Source organism: Tachyglossus aculeatus, chromosome 2 (genome assembly GCF_015852505.1).
Source record: "Tachyglossus aculeatus isolate mTacAcu1 chromosome 2, mTacAcu1.pri, whole genome shotgun sequence".
In the NCBI taxonomy this organism is placed as follows: Eukaryota; Metazoa; Chordata; class Mammalia; order Monotremata; family Tachyglossidae; genus Tachyglossus; species Tachyglossus aculeatus.
This window is the reverse complement of record NC_052067.1, coordinates 99,647,738-99,667,288: the sequence shown is the minus strand read 5'-3', so window position 1 is coordinate 99,667,288 and position 19,551 is coordinate 99,647,738. Positions and strand designations below refer to the sequence as shown.

At 57.9% G+C, this 19,551-nt stretch overlaps 1 protein-coding gene and 1 pseudogene across 1 annotated transcript; both read left to right on the top strand.

Moving 5' to 3' along the window:
* Nucleotides 1-324: 324 nt before the first annotated feature.
* Nucleotides 325-12,163, top strand: LOC119942070 (maestro heat-like repeat family member 5). The gene is given in 15 exon segments (XM_038762728.1): nt 325-362; nt 963-1,126; nt 1,937-1,998; nt 6,690-6,844; nt 7,177-7,327; nt 7,853-8,037; nt 8,724-8,861; nt 9,041-9,155; nt 9,474-9,617; nt 9,828-10,004; nt 10,272-10,427; nt 10,542-10,667; nt 10,958-11,060; nt 11,279-11,347; nt 11,816-12,163. Coding segments are annotated over 15 exon segments (1,881 nt in total). The 3' UTR covers nt 11,914-12,163.
* Nucleotides 11,977-19,458, top strand: LOC119942060 (annotated as a pseudogene).
* The last annotated feature ends 93 nt before the right edge of the window (nt 19,459-19,551 follow it).

The following is a 19,551-nucleotide window of genomic DNA, read 5'->3' as shown; positions in this document are numbered from 1 at the left end:
CGGACAGTACACCACAGTCCCAGAATGGGGGACTCGCCAACCAGGGAGGGCAGGAAAAGGGGACAAAGAGGCTTTTCCATCTCCCCCAAGTTAATGTCCTCAGCCCAGGAAGCTGAGGGGCACCGGATCAGCCTCACCCACGGGGCTGAGGACCAGCGGGTTCAGATGATGAAGGCGGTGAGGACTGGGGCAGAGGTCCCCCAGAGGGCATGGGAATACAGGGATGAAGTCTGCAGGTCCGAGACCCCTGAGCAGTTTGGAAAATGGGGGAGGGAAGGGGCTGGGCAGTGCTATCCCCTTTCTGGCTCCCACAGCTGACCCATCATGGCCCGGACCTACGAGGGGTCAATTGTGATCCATCGGTAATGTCACAACGGGCCTAGGAGGGGACTACCCGGCTCGGTGGTGGAAGGGCTTTTGTGAGGGGTTGGAGTTGGAGAGAGCAGAGGTGGTAGTGGTGTTGGTGTTGGTGGAGAGATATCAGTGATGGTTTGGTGGTGGTTTGTTTTGTTGGAGAACGAGAGGAGATTGGAGTTCAGAGAGGCGAGAGAAGGATTTTGTTTTTAGGGGCTGGGGGTGGGGTTTTGATTGGTTGAGGAAGAGGGTGTTTCATCTAGAGGAGGTTAGTGGAAGGAGAGTGTGTGAACTTGTTTGCGGGATGCCTCGTCCTGGAGGGTGAGTTCATCTTTCTATCTGACTGGGAGGGCCTGGAGGGGGCAAATCCAGAGGGAGGGGTCTGGGGTGTAGATTGGGCCCAGAAGGAAAATGTGTAGAGTGACCTGAAGAGGGGGGAAAGGGGAAGAAAGTCGGCATTGGCAGTGGGGTGGGAAGGGCAGGAGGTCCTTCCCCGCTGCTCTGCAGGTGGGGAGAAGGGAGGGATGGGGGACAGGAGCATCCCACCCCAGGAGCCTTGCTCTGCTCCTGTACGGTCCCTAACTTGTCCCTTTCCCCCTGTCCTCCAGGAGAATTTTTCCAGCAGGCGAGACTCCTAGGGAGGGGAGCTGCCTGGGCTACATCTGTAAGATCATTAGAAGAGTGTTTTGGCCACGCTCCGTCCAGGTCATTCCAGCACCTGGAGAGGCAGCCATCAGCCAGGAAGTACAGGAGAGAGCTGAGGAGCCAGGGGGTGGGGGCGGGACCCGGTGGAGGGGAAGCTTTAGTCTTAGGGTCCCCCAGGTAGGGGCGGAGTGCGTAGGGGAGAGATTCCGTTTATCTCGGCTACTGTGGCTCTGTGGAAAGAGCCTGGGCTTTGGAGTCAGAGGTCATGGGTTCAAATCCCAGCTCTGCCAACTCTCAGCTGTGTGACTTTGGGCAAGTCACTTAACTTCTCTGTGCTTCAGTTACCTCATCTGTAAAATGGGGATTAAAATTGTGAGCCCCTCGTGGGACAACCTGATCACCTTGTAGCCTCCCCAGCGCTTAGAACAGTGCTTTGCACATAGTAAGCGCTTAACAAATACCGACATTATTATTATCCCATTTATCTCCTCGCCGACCACTCACCCACATCTTGCCACTGGCCTGGAATGCCCTCTCTCTGACAGATAATTACTCTCCCACTATTCAAAACCTTATTGAATCCACAGCTCCTCCAAGAGGTCTTCCCTGACAAAGCACTCCATTCCTCTTCTCCCACTCCCTTCTGTGTGGCCCTGACTCGATCCCTTTATTCATCCCTCCTCCCAGCCCCACAGCGCTTATGTCCATGTCTGCAATTTATTCATTGGCTCATTTATAGTAATGTCTGTCTCCCCTCTAGTCTATAAGCTCACTGTAGAGTGGGAATGTGTCAGCTTATTGTTGGATTGTATTCTCCCGAGCACTGGGTACAGTGCTCTGGACTTAGTAAGCACTATGAATGAATGAATGAATGAATGAGCGAATGAATGAAGCACCCCTCTGATCCAGCTTTCACAGCGAGGTTTCCCTCTCTCAGAACGCAGCTTCCGGCTCATCCTTAACGAGCTCCATGGGATCCAGGCCGAAGGCAATCTCCCGGTAAGAACGCATTTCCCAACAGCCCAGACTTCACCTCCTCTTTCCAGCAAGACCCACTCTGGCACTGAGACACTCCAGGGCCCAGAGACACTGAGAGTCATCACCGTCGTCATCAGAATTCATTCATTCATTCATTCATTCATTTAATCAATCATATTTATTGAGCATTTACTGTGTGCAGGGCACTGGACTAAGCACTTGGGAAGTACAAGTTGGCAACAGATAGAGACGGTCCCTACCCAACAACGGGTTCACGGTCTAGAAGGGGGAGACAGACGACAAAACAAAACATGTGGACAGGTGTCAAGTCAATCAATCAATCAATCATATTTATTTAGCGCTTACTGTGTGTAGAGCACTGTACTAAGCGCTTGGGAAGTACAAGTTGGCAACACACAGAGACAGTCCCTACCCAACAGTGGGCTCACAGTCTAGAAAGGAGAGACAGAGAACAAAACAAAACATATTAACAAAATTAAATAAACAGAATGAATATGTACAAGTAAAATAAACAGAGTAATAAATACGTACAAACATATATACATTTATGCAGGTGCTGTTGGGAAGGGAAGGAGATAAGGCGGGGGATGGAGGGGGGAGGAGGGGGAGAGGAAGGAGGGGGCTCAGTCTGGGAAGGCCTCCTGGAGGAGGTGAGCTCTCAGTAGGGCCTTGAAGGGAGGAAGAGAGCTAGCTTGATGGATGTGGAGAGGGAGGGCATTCCAGGCCAGGGGGATGACGTGGGCCGGGGGTCGACGGCGGGACAGGCGAGAATGAGGCACAGTGAGGAGATTAGCGGCAGAGGAGTGGAGGGTGTGGGCCGGGCTGTAGAAGGAGAGAAGGGAGACGAGGTAGGAGGGGTTGAGGTGATGGAGAGCCTTGAAGCCGAGGGTGAGGAGTTTCTGCCTGAGGCGTCAGTTGATTGGTAGCCACTGGAGATTTTTGAGGAGGGGAGTAACATGCCCAGAGCGTTTCTGGACAAAGACAATCCGGGCAGTGGCGTGAAGTATGGATTGAAGTGGGGAGAGACAAGACGATGGGAGATCGAAGAGGAGGCTGATACAGTAGTCCAGACGTGATAGGATGAGAGCTTGAATGAGCAGGGTAGCGGTTTGGATGAAGAGAAAAGGGTGGATCTTGGCAATGTTGCGGAGCTGAGACCAGCTGGTTTTGGCGACGGCTTGGATGTGAGGGGTGAACGAGAGAGCGGAGTCAAGGATAACACCAAGGTTGCAGGCTTGTGAGACAGGAAGGATGGTAGTGCCATCAACAGTGATGGGAAAGTCAGGGAGAGGGCAGGGTTTGGGAGGGAAAACAAGGAGTTCAGTCTTGGACATGCTGAGATTTTGGTGGCAGGCAGACATCCAGATGGAGATGTCCTGAAGGCAGGAGGAGATGCGAGCCTGGAGGGAGGGGGAGAGAGCAGGGGCAGAGATGTAGATTTGGGTGTTGTCAGCATAGAGATGACAGTTGAAGCCATGGGAGCGAATGGGGTCACCAAGGGAGTGAGTGTAGATCGAGAACAGAAGGGGACCAAGAACTGAACCTTGATGAACCCTCACAGTAAGGGGATAGGAGGGGGAGGAGGAGCCTGCAAAGTCTTCAGAACAAATAGAATTCAAGCTAAATACACATCATTACCAAAATAAATAGGATAGTAAATATGGACCAGTAAAATAAGTAGAGTAAGAAAGCTCCTACTCTATATACAGCACCATATATACAGTTGCTGTGTGGAGGGGAAGGGGGTAGGGTGGGGGGGGGGGTGATGGGGAGGAGGAGGGTAAAAAGGGGGCTAAGTCTGGGAAGGCCTCCTGGAAGAGGTGAGCTCTCAGTAGGGCTTTGAAAGGAGGAAGAGAGCTAACTTGGCAGATGTACAGAGGAAGGGCATTCCAGGCCCCGGGGGAGAACATGGCCCAGGGATCGACGACGGGACAGGCGAGAACGAGGTACAGTGAGGAGCTTAGCGGCTGAGGAGTGGAGGGTGCGGGCTGGGCTGGAGAGGGAGAGAAGGGAGGTGAGGTAGCAGGGGGCGAGGTGATGGACAGCCTTGAAGCCGAGAGTGAGGAGTGCTTGCTTGATGTGCAGGTTGACAGGCAGCCACTGGAGATTTTTGAGGAGGGGAGGGACATGCCCGGAGCATTTCTGCACAGAGATGATCCGGGCAGCAGCGGGAAGTATAGACTGAATTGGGGAGAGACAAGAGGATGGGAGATCAGAGAGGAGGCTGCCGCAGTAATCCAGTCAGGATAAGACGAGAGATTGAACCAGTAAGGTTCAATGAATTACTGAGGAGCTACAGTGTGTGTCCTAAGTGCTCAGGAGCATTCAATCGAACTAGAAGGCGTGAGTTCTGCCCTCTGGGAGCTTACAATCTAAAGGGGGGAGACCTGGTAGGTACAGTAACAAGGGGAACACAAAAAAAAGCTTAAATACCTCCTGGATGGCCAAAGGAAGGCCAGAAGGAATAGATCAGTGCAATAAACCGTGATAATATAGATGCGGTTGGCTGAAACGGCTGCAGGAAAGAGCTTCGACATGGAGGTAGGGATTCATCCGGGAATGTGTAGGGATTCATCCGGGGATGTCTCCTGAAGAAGGGGATTAGTTAGGAGGGATTTGAAGGCGAGGATTGAGGTGGTGAGGCAGGTGTGAGGGTAAGGGAATTCCAGGCAGGGGCAACAGCTTACGCAGTCGGTCAGAGATGGGAGAATTGAGAAGGAAGTAGAGATGAGAAGCTAGGAGACTGGAAAGTAGCTGGAGAGGAGATCCCAAAAGTTGGACACAGTGGGCAGAGAGCCCAATATCCAAGGATCAGAAATAGATGTTTGAGGCTGGCAGACCCTGCAGAAGAGAGACCCATCCGACTGGAGGTTTACGAGAAGCAGACAGACCGGTGCATTCTCTGCATCACTGTTGGAAGAGGATCTGGCAGCAGAGGGAGGCTGGGTGCTCCAGGAGGAGCTGCTGTTGAGATTTGTGGGGTGGGGAGGGGGCAATACCAGAAACAGGGACTTCTGGGACCAAAGAGCTTCTGCTGGGGGGGAGGACAGCACCTGAGAGAGCCTCCCCGGGGGGCAGCACCCAGACCATCCCTCACCTGGCTCTTCTCTCCTCAGGTCTTGGCCAAGGATCTTACAGCAGTCCAGGTGAGGGACCTTACCCAGGAGGTCCTGATGGGTTTGAAGAGCAACTGCTTGGCTAGGGTGAGCAACGCAGTCAGGGTCCTCCCCGTCCTGCTGCAGAAGCCCGGGGCCACAGCTGAGCAGGTGAGGCCCCCCCACCCGGGGGCAGAGGGCTAGAAGACCTGAACGGGATTGTTCTCAGAGGCTGCGGGGCCAGCTCGCCTCTCCTCACTTCCCAGGCCTGCCCAGCCACACGATCGGCGGAGTGGATGGAGATGGGGTTAAGTGGGGAATGGGGTCGACTCAGTAGGGATAGGACCGTTGGTCTTGGCCCAAGGCTAGCGCCTTCATTGTCACCTATTTGCCAGTGCGTGGCCACTATCACATGGCCTGGTGGAAAGGGCCTGGGGCCTGGGCCTCAGAGGACCTGGCTTCTTAGTGAGGCTCCGCTTCTTGCAAGGTGTGTTATCCCAAGGTCATTGAACTTCTCTGGGCCTCAGTTTCTTTGTCTGCCCGATGGGGGCTCCGTGCCTGTTTGCTCACTATCTCTCTGGCTGCTCATTCTCAGTCTCTCTGGTGGGCTCCTCCCCTGCCCCCAAACCCTTAACTGTGGGAATCCCTCAAAGTTCAATTCTGGGTCTCCTTCTATTCTCCATCTACACCCAGTCCCTCAGAGAACACGTTTACTCCCCTGGCTTCGACTACCCCCTCTATGCGGATGATTTCCAACTCTACATCTCCATTCTTGATCTCTCTCCCTCTCTGCAGTCTCACATTTCTTCCTGCCTTCAAGGCATCACTACTTGGATGTCCCACCAATTCCTTCCACCTAAGGTGTCCAAAAGAGAACTCCTCCTCTTCCCACCCAAACCCTGTCCTCCCCCTGTTTCGCCCATCACCGTGGACGGTACGACCACCCTTCCTGCCTTATGAGCCTGAAACCTCCGCGTTATCCTTGACTTGGCTCTCTCATTTAACTCACACATTCGATCTACGTCTAGTCAACGATCAATCCTATCAGAGCAACTTTCACAATGTCATAGAAATCCACCCTTTCCTCTCCATCCAAATCGCTACCACATTAATCCAAGCACTTACCCTATCCCCCTTGATGATTTACTCCCTTCTGGCTGATTTCCCTTCCTCCTGACTCTCCCCACTCACATCTATGCTTAACTCTGCTACCCAGACGATTTTTCTACAAAAACATTCAGTCTCTAGTGACTACCCAAGTGTTTAACCCAGTGTTTGATCCACAGCAAATGGGTAACAAATATCACAATTCTTACCATTCTGGAATATGATTTCCAGGTAGAATCTACAGCTCTCAAATTCAGTCCCTCTCAAGTCAAAGCAAGCTCTCAGATAGACAGTTCCAGTCCAGAGGAGTATTCCCGGTTGGTTTTCAATTCCCGGGGATTTTCTCTGCTCCGTGTCTGAAATGGGATCGGTCTTCATTCACCAACCCACTGCCTGGATTCGACTCCCTCCTAACTGCACTGGCTATGTCAGAGGGTCGCGGGAGGAGCTGGGTCTGACACCGGCCCTCTGTCACCTGTTGCCCTCCAGGTGGCCGACCTCGGGAGGAGCCTGTTTCTACACCTCGCCTCCTCCCGCACCCCAGCCCGGAAGACCCTCTTCCTGAAAGCCCTGGCCCCGCTCACCTGCCACCATTCTCAGCCCGTGGTGCTGGTTTTACTAGAGCACTCGCTGCCCCTGGACAGGTACGGCTTGCCCCACTGCCGGCTGGGTACAAAGCGATCCCAGCCAGGCTGGCCCTAAGTGGAGCGACTCCAGAGCCCTCCTTCCTGGCTGCTTGCCCCAAGTGTTTCTCCATAAGAGGGCCTGGTCCCAGAGAGGGGGGTGACGAGTTGCCGGGAGTCATCTTCGTGACCACAATATGACCGCTGAAAGTCATCTTCCGGATCATTGCATCCCCCAGCCGAGCTCCCCATTCCTGCGTCCCAGACGCCTGCTACGGGGGTGGAAGGGCTCCTGGGGGTTGGGCAGAATCGGGGTAGGGTAGGAAGGCTGAGTCCAGTCGAGGCCTCCACAGACTGGCCCTGGAGATTTGAAGAGCCTTGGGAGCCGATGCCCACCATGCCCCCCATGTGCTTGGGGTGCTTACGTCCTGCATACTGGAGCGACCGGCATCGGGGGCCAGCGACTGTGCTACCTGGGAAATGCACAGCCTGGAGTCCATCACGGTGAGCCCGCCCCCTGACCAGCCCCAGAGGGAGGGGGCGGGGGCAGGGCTGACCCCGGGGCACAGAGTCCCTTCCTTTGTGGCCCCTCAGCCTGAACCCTGCCCCTGTGCCCCTGTGATCCCTTTGCTTAGTTCATTCATTCAATCGTATTAATTGAGCATTTTTTGTGTGCAGAGCACTGTACTAAGTGCATGGGAAGTACAAGTTGGCAACATATAAAGACGATCCCTACCCAACAGTGGGCTCACAGTCTAGAAGTTCCCTGGCTTAGTTCCTTGGCTGGGCAGTGAGGTGGCTTCTGGGAACAATGGGAAGAGCGTCCTCCTGTGAACCGGGGTTCCAGTGGCCTGGGCAATGGGATTGAACCCGACTTGGCCTCTGCCCATCCCTGCCTGGGGTTTCAGGCTCCAGAGGCACTTTGGGTTCAGGTCGGAGAGGACAGTGGAATGACACCAGCAGCTTCTCTGAGAGCAAGTCGGGTGGCATGAGGGAACTCCGGGCTGAGACCGTGCGTACTCCCCACAGGCCACCAACACCGTGTACGAACTAATCTTCGCACGGGAGTACTCCCAGCTTGTGACCGAGTTCTTACCCCAGCTCTTCCTGGCCCTCCTCACCCAGGTGCACTATGTGCTGGAGCTGGGCCTGCGGGCGGAGTGGGAGCAGGAGGCCAGAGAGCCCACCGTGCCCTCCACCCTCGGCCCCTGGAGGTGAGCGGAGCCGGGAAGCGGGGCGGGAGAGGGTGGCCCACAGGCCTGCGGGTGTGGCTGCGGCCACAGCCTGATGTGACGGGAGGTTTCTGCTGAAGCTGGGGTTTGGGGCTGGGCCCGGTCCTTGGGGTTTGAAATGTTGGCAGGCAGGGACTGACCAAAGGGGGTAGTACTGTCAACGTGGTGGGTGGGAGGTGCCGGTGGAGATCTAGGGGGCTACACAGGCTCTACTCGGGAGGAACCTGTTCCTGACTTCTGCTCTGGTGCTCTGTGGATGGTCGATGAAGCCACTGAGTCGGGGAGGAAGGTTTGCTGCCCTTGACTCGAAACGGGCTCAAACCGACAGGGACAAAGTGCAGCAAACAAACGTGGGCCCCAGTTTCCGCTCTGAGCAGGAAAGAGGCCTGGGGAAGTTGGATCCTGGACTGAGGGAGCGCTGGGAGGTGGGCAGGGTGAGAGGGTGCTGTGGGGCCTGGGTGGTCCCTGCTGGTCTGGGGGGCGGGGCACGGCAGGACTTGACAACTGGCAATTGGTGGGGCTGTGGGGCACCGGGGAGCAGCTCTGATATGTGTTCTGGTCTTCAGGTTGGGGGAGTCTGTCACAGTCAAGGGCATTTCCGTGACTCCCTCAAGTCCAATTGCCTAACGGCCGCTTTCCCCTCCCCCGCCTCCACGGCTGTTCCTCAGGACCTCTCTGGAGGCCCTGAAGCGGCTGGTCTCCAGCCGGGCCTGCTGGAAGACATTCATTTCCTTGGAGCTGCAGGACGGCTGGGACCTGTTCTCGTGCCTGGAAACCTTCCAGGAGGGCGTGGTCCTGCTGTCCAGGTAAAGGGGAGCTGAAGCACAAGGGTCTCCGGGGAGATGGGGCTAGGGGAGGGGCCGGCAGGAGGAGCCTAATCGGGAGCCCCCTGGCCCGGCTCTTCCATGCCCCAAGCTCCGGTTTCCCAGCCCCGGGGCTCCCGGGCAACCCCCTGGGCTCAGACTGGCTGTGCCGTCTTCCACAGGACAATGGTCCAGAACAGGTCCCCCATCGTGGGTGGCCTCCTGAGGCTGCTGGAGACTCATCTGCCGGGGATGGGCTCGCAGGGACGGAGCGTTGCCATGGGCCTCCTGGCCGAGGTAAGTGCCGGTGCCATTGGGCCCGCGGAGACCGTGCCGCGCCGAGTGTGGGTCCAGCGGAGCCAGTCAGGGACCGTGGAGCCCCGGACACTAGGAGACAGCGTGGGGTGGGGCTGGGAGTGGGCAGGGTTCAGGGGGTGGAGGGAGGAGCCGCGAGGAGCCGATCTTTTGCTCCGGCTCTTCCTCTTCCGCTGTGGACGGCCCTCCCCCTGCCGCGACCGGTCAGTCTCCATCCTCTCTCGGGGGACCCTTGTTCCCCTTACCTGAGGGGCCCACCTCCTCCCACGACCCATGCACATACGGTGTTTCTCTCGGCAGCTCATCTGGATCCCCGAGTTGGAGTCGGTCCTGGATCCTGCTGCTCTCCAGAGCATATTTCAGGGTGGCCTGGAGGACCCTGACCCCACGGTGCGGGTCACCAGTCTCCAGGCCCTCAACAGCCAACCCCTCAACCCGGAAAAGGTGAGAGGCCGAGGCCCGGCCCCCACCACCCCAGGGCCCAGGGCCCAGGGCCCAGAGCCCAGAGCCCAGCCTGAGGGAGCCAGAGCATGGAGATCTCAACCCTGGAGCCCGACAACCCCATCATTTCCTCAGGGACGGCCCGGTTGGCGGCAGGAGGCCGGCGGAGGCGAAAGCCCTTCTCGACCCTGCTCTCTCTTCTTGTCCCCTCAGGGGTCACTGCTCCAGGCCCAGCTTCCGGCCCTCCTGGAGGGACTGTACCCTGAGGGAGAGGAGTCCCTCTTGGCGGCCTTGACCACGGCGATCAGGGTGGCCCACAGCCTGGGGCAGCGGGGTCTGAAGGGTCTCCGGAAGGAGATCGCTTCTATGCTGGGCCCCTACATCGATGCCGTGAGTCCGAGTCCCGCGGGTGGGGTCCGGGGATCAGCCCCTGGGCCACGAGGCCAGGACCCTCTGACTCGTACCCAGAAAGGACTGCCCTCTGCTCTGCTCTGCCCTTCTCTCCTCTCTGCCCCTCCTTTCCCCATTCAGAACCACCCCAGGTCTGCCCCTTCCCCAGATTCCTCCCCAACACAGCCGTCCCCACCCCACCCCCACCCCCCCACTGCCTGCCGTCGGCCGTTCCCTCCGGCAACCCCGGCTGTGTGTTCCCCCAAGGAGCGAGCTCGAGTGCGCATTGGGGCATTGGAGCTGCTCGGAGCCGTGGCCCACGGCGGGGTCGGGGAAAAGCCAACTGGGCTCCGGCAGGAATTGATCCGGCATATCCTGCCCGTCCTCGTCCACATGATGGACGAGGATGCTGCCGTACGGAAAGTAAGTCACTCACCGTCCGTGTGCCCGGCCTGGCCCCGGCCCCTCCCTTTCTCTCCGTCACTTGGTACCTGGCCTCTCTGTCTCACTGACCGGCACCTGGCCCTATTTCTCCAGAAAGCCAGAGTGACCTTCTTTTCCCTGAACCACAGCCTGGGTTGGAGGCAAATCAAGTCTGTGAGCTGGAAACTGATGGGGGAGCAGGGACTGCACGGGGCCTCCCCCACCATCTGGGAGTACATGGTGAGCGGGCTCAGAACCGTCGGGGGCAGTCCTCGGAGGCTCTGGTGGAAATTGTGGGGAGACCCCTGGATTCCGTAGGGAGGTGTCTGGGGGTGAGCTCGCAACAGCACTGGGATGAGGAGGCCGGGAGCCTGGAAGGGCCGGTGGAGGACGATGCCCACTGCCTGGAGAGGGAATGGAGATGGCAGTGATTCTCTGCAGACCGTGGGACCAGGGAGGTTCGTGGTGTGTGGGCATCCACAGCAGGTTGGGTAGGGGTCGGGCTGGGGCCTCACTCTCTTCCTCCCCAGATGAAGACATTAAAGGGCAGCCGCCAGACGTTTATCTCCCAGGCTCTGGGCTACACCAACAGCCCCCAGACCGGGGTGCGAGCAACTGCTGTGCTCTTCCTTGGTGAGTGGCCAAGTCGGAGCCCCCGGGGGGAACGGCCTCTCTGGCCACCTCCGGTCCCAGGGCCGGCCCCTCTCGGACCCTTCTCTCCACTACCACCGGGGCCCCTGGGCTTTGGGGGCACCAAGTGGATCCCGACCCTGGAAAGTTCCCCTGGGAGGTGACCGATTGGACGGAGCGCTGGCCTAGAACATGGCAGATTCTTCATTTCTTCCCACCAGTATACACCACCTACTATGGTAGGGGAGAGGCGTGGCTCTCGGAAGACGAGTTCAACTACCTCTCCCAGAGTGAGTCCTGGACAACAGCATCGATACCCTCCGTCTGCCTCTCTCTCCAGCCTGTATTTCCCCCACTTCAACTCTCCCTTTCTCCCCGTCCCTCTCTCCCCTGCCCTGGACTCTGTCACTACTTTCTCCCCTTCCCCTTCTTCCCTGCTTTGTTCTCTTCTCCATCTCTTCTCGTTTAGGATCTCCCCTCCAGTCTCCACGGCTAAGCATTTCACTCTCCCACCTCTTCCTTGCCCTCTATCTCCAGTCCCTGGACCCCTATGGCGTGGATATGTGAAGAGTGCACGAAGTTGGGAAGGAATGGGGAAGAGAGAGGGAGAACCTTTTGAGGGTCCAAGCGGGAGGAGAATGAGGAGGAAGAGGAAAAGGGGGAGGTTGAGCTGGAGATGGAGAAGAGGAGGTGGAGGGTTTGGTTGTTGTCCAGGAGAATGTGGTTCCGGGTTCCCATGAACTTTCCCCTCGTTTCAGCGTTTCAACGTCTGAGAACAGACCCTTCTCCCTGGATCCGTGACTTTGTCAGCAACATGTGGACAAAGAGGAGCCAGGGCTGGAGGGAGACAACCTGAAGGAGAGGAGAAGAGAAAGAGGAAGAGGTGGTGGCGGGACCAGTCCCAGTGCCAGGCTGCTCCATGGCCTCACAGAGCCCAGAGTGGCCTGGGGCTTCTGAAGGATGCGCCCACATGGGAGCAGGCACTGCTCCCTTATGTTTCTCCATAAGAGGGCCTGGTCCCAGAGAGGGGGGCTCAAGTTTCTGGGAGTCAGCTTCATGACTACGTTAACCTCCGAGAGTCATCTTCCGGATCATTGCATCCCCAAGCCGAGCTCCACCATTTCTGCATCCGAGATGCCAGATACAGGGGTGGGAGGGCTACTGGGGGTTAGGAAGAATCGGGGTAGGGTGGAAAGGCTGAGTCCAGTCACGGCCTCCACAGACAGGCCACGGACATTTGGAGAGCCTTGGGAGCTCACACCCTTCTCACCTCCCATGTGCTCGGGTGCTGACATCTCGCATACTGGTGCAACCGGCATCGGGGGCAAGCGACTGTGCTGCCTGGGACAGGCACATCCTGGAATCCATTGTGGTGAGTCCCCAACCCTGCCGGCCCCAGTGGGAGGGGGTGAGGGGCAGGGCTAACCCCGGAGCCAAGAGTCCCTTCCCTTGTGGCCCCTCAGCCCGAACCCTGCTTCTGTGCCCCTGTGACCCCTTTGCTTAGTTCTCGGTCTGGGCAGTGAGGTGGCTTCTGGGAACAATGGGAAGAGCATCCTCCCATGATCCTGGGTTCCAGTGGCCTGGGCAATTGGATTGAGCCTGACCTGGCCTTTGCCCATCCCTGCTTGGGGTCTCAGGCTCCAGAGGCACCTTGGGTTCAGGTCAAAGGGGACAGTGGAATGACACCAGCAGCTTCTCTGAGAGCAAGTCAGGTGGCATGAGGGAACTCGGGGCTGAGACCGTGCATACTCCCCACAGGCCACCAACACCGTGTACGAACAACTCTTCCCTTGGGAGTACTCCAAAGTTGTGACTCAGTTTTCACCCCAGCTCTTCCTGGCCCTCCTCACCCAGGTGCACTCTGTGCTGGAGCTGAGCCTGTGGGCAGAGTGGGAGCAGGAGGCCAGAGAGCCCACCGTGCCCTTCGCCCTCGGCCCTGGAGGTGAGGGGAGCCGGGAAGCGGGGCGGGAGAGAGTGGCCCACAGGCCTGCGGGTGTGGCTGCGGCCACAGCCTGATGTGGTGGGTGGTTTCTGCTGAAGCCGGGGTTTGGGGCTGGGCCCAGTCCTTGGAGTTTGAAATGTTGGCAGGCAGGGACCGACCCACGGGGCTAGTAGTGTCAACGTGGTGGGTGGGAGATGCCGGTGGAGATTTGAGGGGGCTACACTGGCTCTACTCGGGAGGAAACTGTCCCTGACTTCTGCTCTGGTGCTCTGTGGATGACCGATGAGGCTACTGAGTTGGGCAGGAAGGTTCGCTGCTGTTGCCTCTAAACGGGACCAAAACAACAGGGACAAAACGCAGCAATCAAATGTGGGCCCCAGTTTCTGCTCTGAGAAGGAAAGGGGCCTGCGGAAGTTGGATCCTGGACTGAGGGAGCACTGGGAGGTGGGCAGGGCGAGACGGTGTTGAGGGGCCTGGGTGGTCCCTACTGGTCTGCGGGGCGGGGCGCGGCAGGATTTGGCAACTGGCAATTGGTGGGGCTGGGGGGCACTGGGTATCCGCTCTGATATGTGTCCCGGCTTCAGGTTGGGGGAATCTGTCACAGTCAAGGACATTTCCGTGACTTCCTCAAGTCCATTTGCCTAACAGCCGCTTTCCCCTCCCCCACCCCCAAGGCTATTCATTCATTCATTCATTCATTCATTCATTCATTCATTCATATTTATTGAGTGCTTACTGTGTGCAGAACACTGTGCTAAGCGCTTGGGAAGTACAAGTTGGCAGCATATAGAGATGGTCCCTACCCAACAACAGACTCACAGTCTGGAAGCGGGAGACAGATGACAAAACAAAACGTGGACAGGTGTCAAGTCATTAGAATAAACAGAAGTAAAGCTAGATGCGCATCATTAACAAAATAAATAGAATAGTAAATATATACTATTTACTATTACTACTATTACTATTACTATTACTATTTACTACATGCCGAGAAGCAGCATGGCTTAAAGGAAAGAGCATGGGCTTTGGAGTCAGAGGTCAAGGGTTCAAATTCCGGCTCTGCCAATTGTCAGCTGTGTGACTTTGGGCAAGTCACTTAGCATCTCTGGGCCTCAGTTACCTCATATGTAAAATGGGGAATAAGACCGTGAGCCCCATGTGGGACAACCTGATCACCTTGTATCTACCCCAGTACTTAGAACAGTGCTTTACACATAATAAGTGCTTAACAAATACCATTATTATTATTATTATTATTATTATTATTATGTACAAGTAAAATAGAGTAATAAATCTGTACAAACATATATACAGGTAATGTGGGGAGGGGAAGTGGGTAGGGCTGGGAGGATGGTGAGGGCAAGGAGGGGGCTCAGGCTGGGAAGGCCTCCTAGAGGAGCTGAGCTCTCAGTAGGGCTTTGAAGGGAGGAAGAGAGCTAGCTTGGCGGATGTGCGAAGGGAGGGCGTTCCAGGCCAGTGGGAGGATGTGGGCCGGGGGTCGACGATGGGACAGGTGAGAACGAGGCAGAGGGAGGAGGTATGAGGCAGAGGAGCGGAGTGTGCATGCTGGGCTGGAGAAGTAAAGAAGGGAGGTGAGGTAGGAGGGTGTGAGGTGATGGGGAGCCTTGAAGCCAAGAGTGAGGAGTTTTTGTCTGATGCATCGGTTGATTGGTAGCCACTGGAGATTTTTGAGGACGGGAGTGACATGGTCAGAGCATTTCTGCACAGAGATGATCCGGGCAGCAGTGTGAAGTACAGACTGGACTGGGAAGAGACAGGAGGATGGGAGATCAGAGAGAAGGCTGATGTGGTAATCCAGTCGGGATAGGATGAGAGATTGAACCAGCAGGGTAGCAGTTTAGATGGAGAGGAAAGGGCAGATCTTGGAGATATTGCGGAGGTGAGATCGGCACGTTTTGGTGACGGATCAGATGTTCCTCAGGACCTCTCTGGAGGACCTGAAGGGACTGGTCTCCAGCCAGGACAGCTGGACGACATTCAATTCATTGGAGCTGCAGGACGGTAGGGACCTGTTCTCGTGTCTGGAAACCTTCCAGGAGGGCGTGGTCCTGCAGGCCAGGTAAAGGGGTGCTGAAGCACAAGGGTCTCCGGGGAGATGGGGCTGGGGGAGGGGGCCGGCAGGAGAAGCCTAATCGGGAATCCCCTGGCCCGGATCTTCCATGCCCCAAGCTCCGGCTTCCCAGCCCCGGGGCTGCTGGGCACCCCCCTGGGCTCAGCCACACTGGCTGTGCCGTCTTCCCCAGGACAATGGTCCAGAACAGGTCCCCCTTCGTGGGTGGCCTCCTGAGGCTGCTGGAGACTCATCTGCCCGGGATGGGCCTGCAGGGACGGAGCGTTGCCATGGGCCTCCTGGCAGAGGTAAGTGCCGGTGCCATAGGGCCTGCGGAGACCGTGCCACGCCAAATGTGGGTCCAGCAGAGCCAGTCAGGGACCGTGGAGCCCCGGAAACTAGGAGACACCGTGGGGTGGGGCTAGGAGTGGGCAGGGTTCAGGGGGCAGAGGGAGGAGACGGGAGGAGCCCGATCCTTTGCTCCGGCTCTTCCTCTTCCGCTGCGGACGGCTCTCCCCCTGCCGCGCCAGCTCAGTCTCCGTCCTTTCTCGGGGGACACTTGTTCCCCTTCCCCGAGGGGCCCACCTCCTCCCACGACCCATCCACATATGGTGCTTCTCTCGGCAGCTCATCTGGATCCCCAAGTTGGAGTCAGTCCTGGACCCTGCTGCTCTCCAGAGCATACTGCAGGGTGGCCTGGAGGACCATGACCCCATAGTGCGGGTGACCAGTCTCCAGGCCCTCAACGGCTAACCCCTCAACCCGGAAAAGGTGAGAGGCCGAGGCCCGGCCCCCACCACCCCAGGGCCCAGGGACCAGAGCCCAGAGCCTAGCCTGAGGGAGCCAGGGCAGGGAGATCTCAGCCCTGGAGCCCAACAACCCCATCATCTCCTCAGGGATGGCCCGGTTGGTGGCAGGAGGCCAGTGGAGGTGAAAGCCCGTCTCAACCCTGCTCTCTCTTCTTGTCCCCTCAGGGGTCACTGCTCCAGGCCCAGCTTCCAGCCCTCCTGGAGGGACTGTACCCTGAGGGAGAGGAGTCCCTCTTGGCAGCCTTGGCCATGGCGATCAGGGTGGCCCACAGCCTGGGGCAGCAGGGTCTGAAGGGTCTCCGGAAGGAGATCGCTTCTATGCTGGGCCCCTACATAAACGACGTGTGTCTGAGGCCCGCGGTTCGGGTCCGGGGATCAACCCCTGGGCCGCGAGGCCAGGACCCTCTGACTCGTACCCAGAAAGGACTGCCCTCTGCTCTGCTCTGCCCTTCTCTCCTCTCTGCCCCACCTTTCCCCATTCAGAACCACCCCAGGGCTGCCCCTTCCCCAGATTCATCCCCAACACCCACCCACCTGCCCACTGCCTGACATCGGCCCTTCCCTCTGGCAACCCTGGCTGTGTGTTGTGTTCCCCAAGGAGAGAGCTTGAGGGCGCATTGCAGCATTAGAGTTGCTTGGAGCCGTGGCCCACGATGGGGTCGGGGAGAAGCAAACTGGGCTCCGGCGGGGATTGATCCGGCATATTCTGCCCGTCCTCGTCCACATGATGGACGAGGATGCTGCCATACAGAAAGTAAGTCACTCACCGTTTGTGTGCCCGGCCTTGCCTCGGCCCCTCCCCTTCTCTCCGTCACTTGGTACATGGCCTCTCTGTGTCACTGACCGGCATCTGGCCCTATTTCTCCAGAAAGCCAGAGGGACCTTCTTTTCCCTGAACCACAGCCTGGGTTGGAGGCAAATCAAGTCAGTGAGCTGGAAACTGATGGGGGAGCAGGGATTGCACGGTGCCTCCCCCACCATCTGGAATTACATGGTGAGCAGGCTCAGAACCATCGGGGGCAGTCCTCGGAGTCTCTGGTGGGAATTGTATGGAGACCCCTGGGTTCCGTAGGGAGGTGTCAGGGGGTGAGCTCGCAATGGCACTGGGATGAGGCCGGGAGCCTGGAAGGGCCAGTGCAGGACGATGCCTAGTGCCTGGAGAGGGAATGGAGATGGCAGTGATTCTCTGCAGACCGTGGGACCAGGAAGGTTCGTGGTGTGGGGCCCATCTCCTCCCACGACCCATGCACATACGGTGTTTCTCTTGGTAGCTCATCTGGATCCCCGAATTGGAGTCAGTCCTGGACCCTGCTGCTCTCCAGAGCATACTGCAGGGTGGTGTGGAAGACCCTGACCCCACAGTGCAGGTCACCAGTCTCCAGGCCCTCAACAGCCAACCTCTCAACCCGGAAAAGGTGAGAGGCCGAGACCTGGCCCCCAGCACTCCAGGGCCCAGGGCCCAGAGCCCAGAGCCCAGCCTGAGGGAGCCAGGGCAGGGAGATCTCAGCCCTGGAGCCTGACAACCCCATCATCTCCGCAGGGATGGCCCGTTTGACGGCAGGAGGCCGGCAGAGGCGAAAGCCCTTCTCGACCCAGCTCTCTCTTCTTATCCCCTCAGGGGTCACTTCTCCAGGCCCAGCTTCCAGCCCTTCTGGAGGGCTGTACCCTGAGGGAGAGGAGTCCCTCTTGGCAGCCTGGGCCACGGCGATCAGGGTGGCCCACAGTGGGAGCTGAAGGGTCTCCGGAAGGAGATCGCTTCTATGCTGGGCCCTTTCATCGATGACGTGTGTCTGAGGTCCGCGGGTCGGGTCCAGGGACCCTCTTACTCGTACCCAGAAAGAACTGCCCTCTGCTCTGCTCTGCCCTTCTCTCCTCTCTGCCCCACCTTTCCCCATTCAGAACCACCCCAGGGCTGCCCCTTCCCCAGATTCATCCCCAACACAGCCGTCCCCACCCCCACCCACCCGCCCACTGCCTGCCTTCAGCCCTTCCCTCCTGCAACCCCAGCTGTGTGCTCCCCAAGGAGAGAGCTCGAGTGTGCATTGCAGCATTAGAGTTGCTTGGAGCCGTGGCCCACGGCGGGGTCGGGGAGAAGCAAACTGGGCTCCAGAGGGAATTGATCCGGCATATTCTGCCCGTCCTCGTCCACACGATGGACGAGGATGCTGCTGTACGGAAAGTAAGTCACTCACTATCTGTGTGCCCGGCCTTGCCCCAGCCCCTCCCCTTCTCTCCGTCACTTGGTACCTGGCCTCTCTGTCTCACTGACCGGCATCTGGCCCTATTTCTCCAGAAACCCTGAGCGACCTTCTTTTCCCTGACCCACAGCCTGGGTTGGAGGCCAATCAAGTCCGTGAGCTGGAAACTGATGTGGGAGCAGGGATTGCACGGGGCCTCCCCTACCATCTGGAATTACATAGTGAGCGGGCTCAGAACCGTTGGGGGCAGTCCTTGGAGTCTCTGGTGGGAATTGTGGGGAGACCCCTGGATTCCGTAGGGAGGTGTCTGGGGCTGAGCTCGCAACAGCACTGGGATGAGGAGGCCAGGAGCCTGGAAAGGCCGGTGCAGGACGATGCCTAGTGCCTGGAGAGGGAACGGAGATGGCAGTGATTCTCTGCAGACGGTGGGACCAGGTAAGTTCGTGGTGTGTGGGTATCCACAGCAGGTTGGGAAGGGGTCAAGCTGGGGTCTCACTCTCTTCCTCCCCAGATGAAGACATTAAAGGCCAGCCACCAGATATTTATCTCCCAGGCTCTGGGCTACACCAACAGCCCCCAGACAGGGGTGCGAGCAACTGCTGTGCTCTTCCTTGGTGAGTGGGCAAGTCGGAACCCCCAGGTGGAACGGCCTCTCTGGCCACCTCCGGTCCCAGGGACGGCCCCTCTCGGACCCTTCTCTCCACTACCACTGGGGCCCCTGGGCTCTGGGGGCACCAAGTGGATCCCGGCCCTGGAAAATTCACCTGGGAGGCGACCGATTGGACAGAGCGCTGGCCTAGAACGTGGCAGATTCTTCATTTCTTCCCACCAGTATACACCACCTACTACAGTAGGGGAGAGGTGTGGCTCTCAGAAGACGAGTTCAACTACCTCTCCCAGAGTGAGTCCTGGACAACAGCATCGATGCCCTCTGTTTGCCTCTCTCTCCAGCCTGTATTTCCCCCACTTCAACTTTCCCTTTCTCCCTGTCCCTCTCTCCCCTGCCCTGGACTCTGTCACTACTTTCTCCCCTTTCCCTTCTTCCCTACTTTGTTCTCTTCCCCATCTCTTCTCTTTTAGGATCTCCCCTCCAGTCTCCATGGCTAAGCATTTCATTCTCCCACCTCTTCCTTGCCCTCTATCTCCAGTCCCTGGACCCCTGTGGCCTGGATACGTGAAGACTGAGCGAAGATGGTTAGGAATGGGGAAGAGAGAGGGAGAACGCTTTGAGGGTCCAAGCAGGAGGAGAATAAGGAGGAAGAGGAAAAGGGGGAGGTTGAGCTGGAGGAGGAGAAGAGGAGGTGGAGGGTTTGGTTGCCCAGGAGAATGCGGCTCTGGGTTCCCATGAACTTTCCCCCCGTTTCAGCGTTTCAACGTCTGAGAACAGACCCTTCGCCCTGGATTCGTGACTTTGTCAGCTCCATGTGGACAAAGAGGAGCCAGGGCGGGAGGGAGACAACCCGAGGGAGAGGAA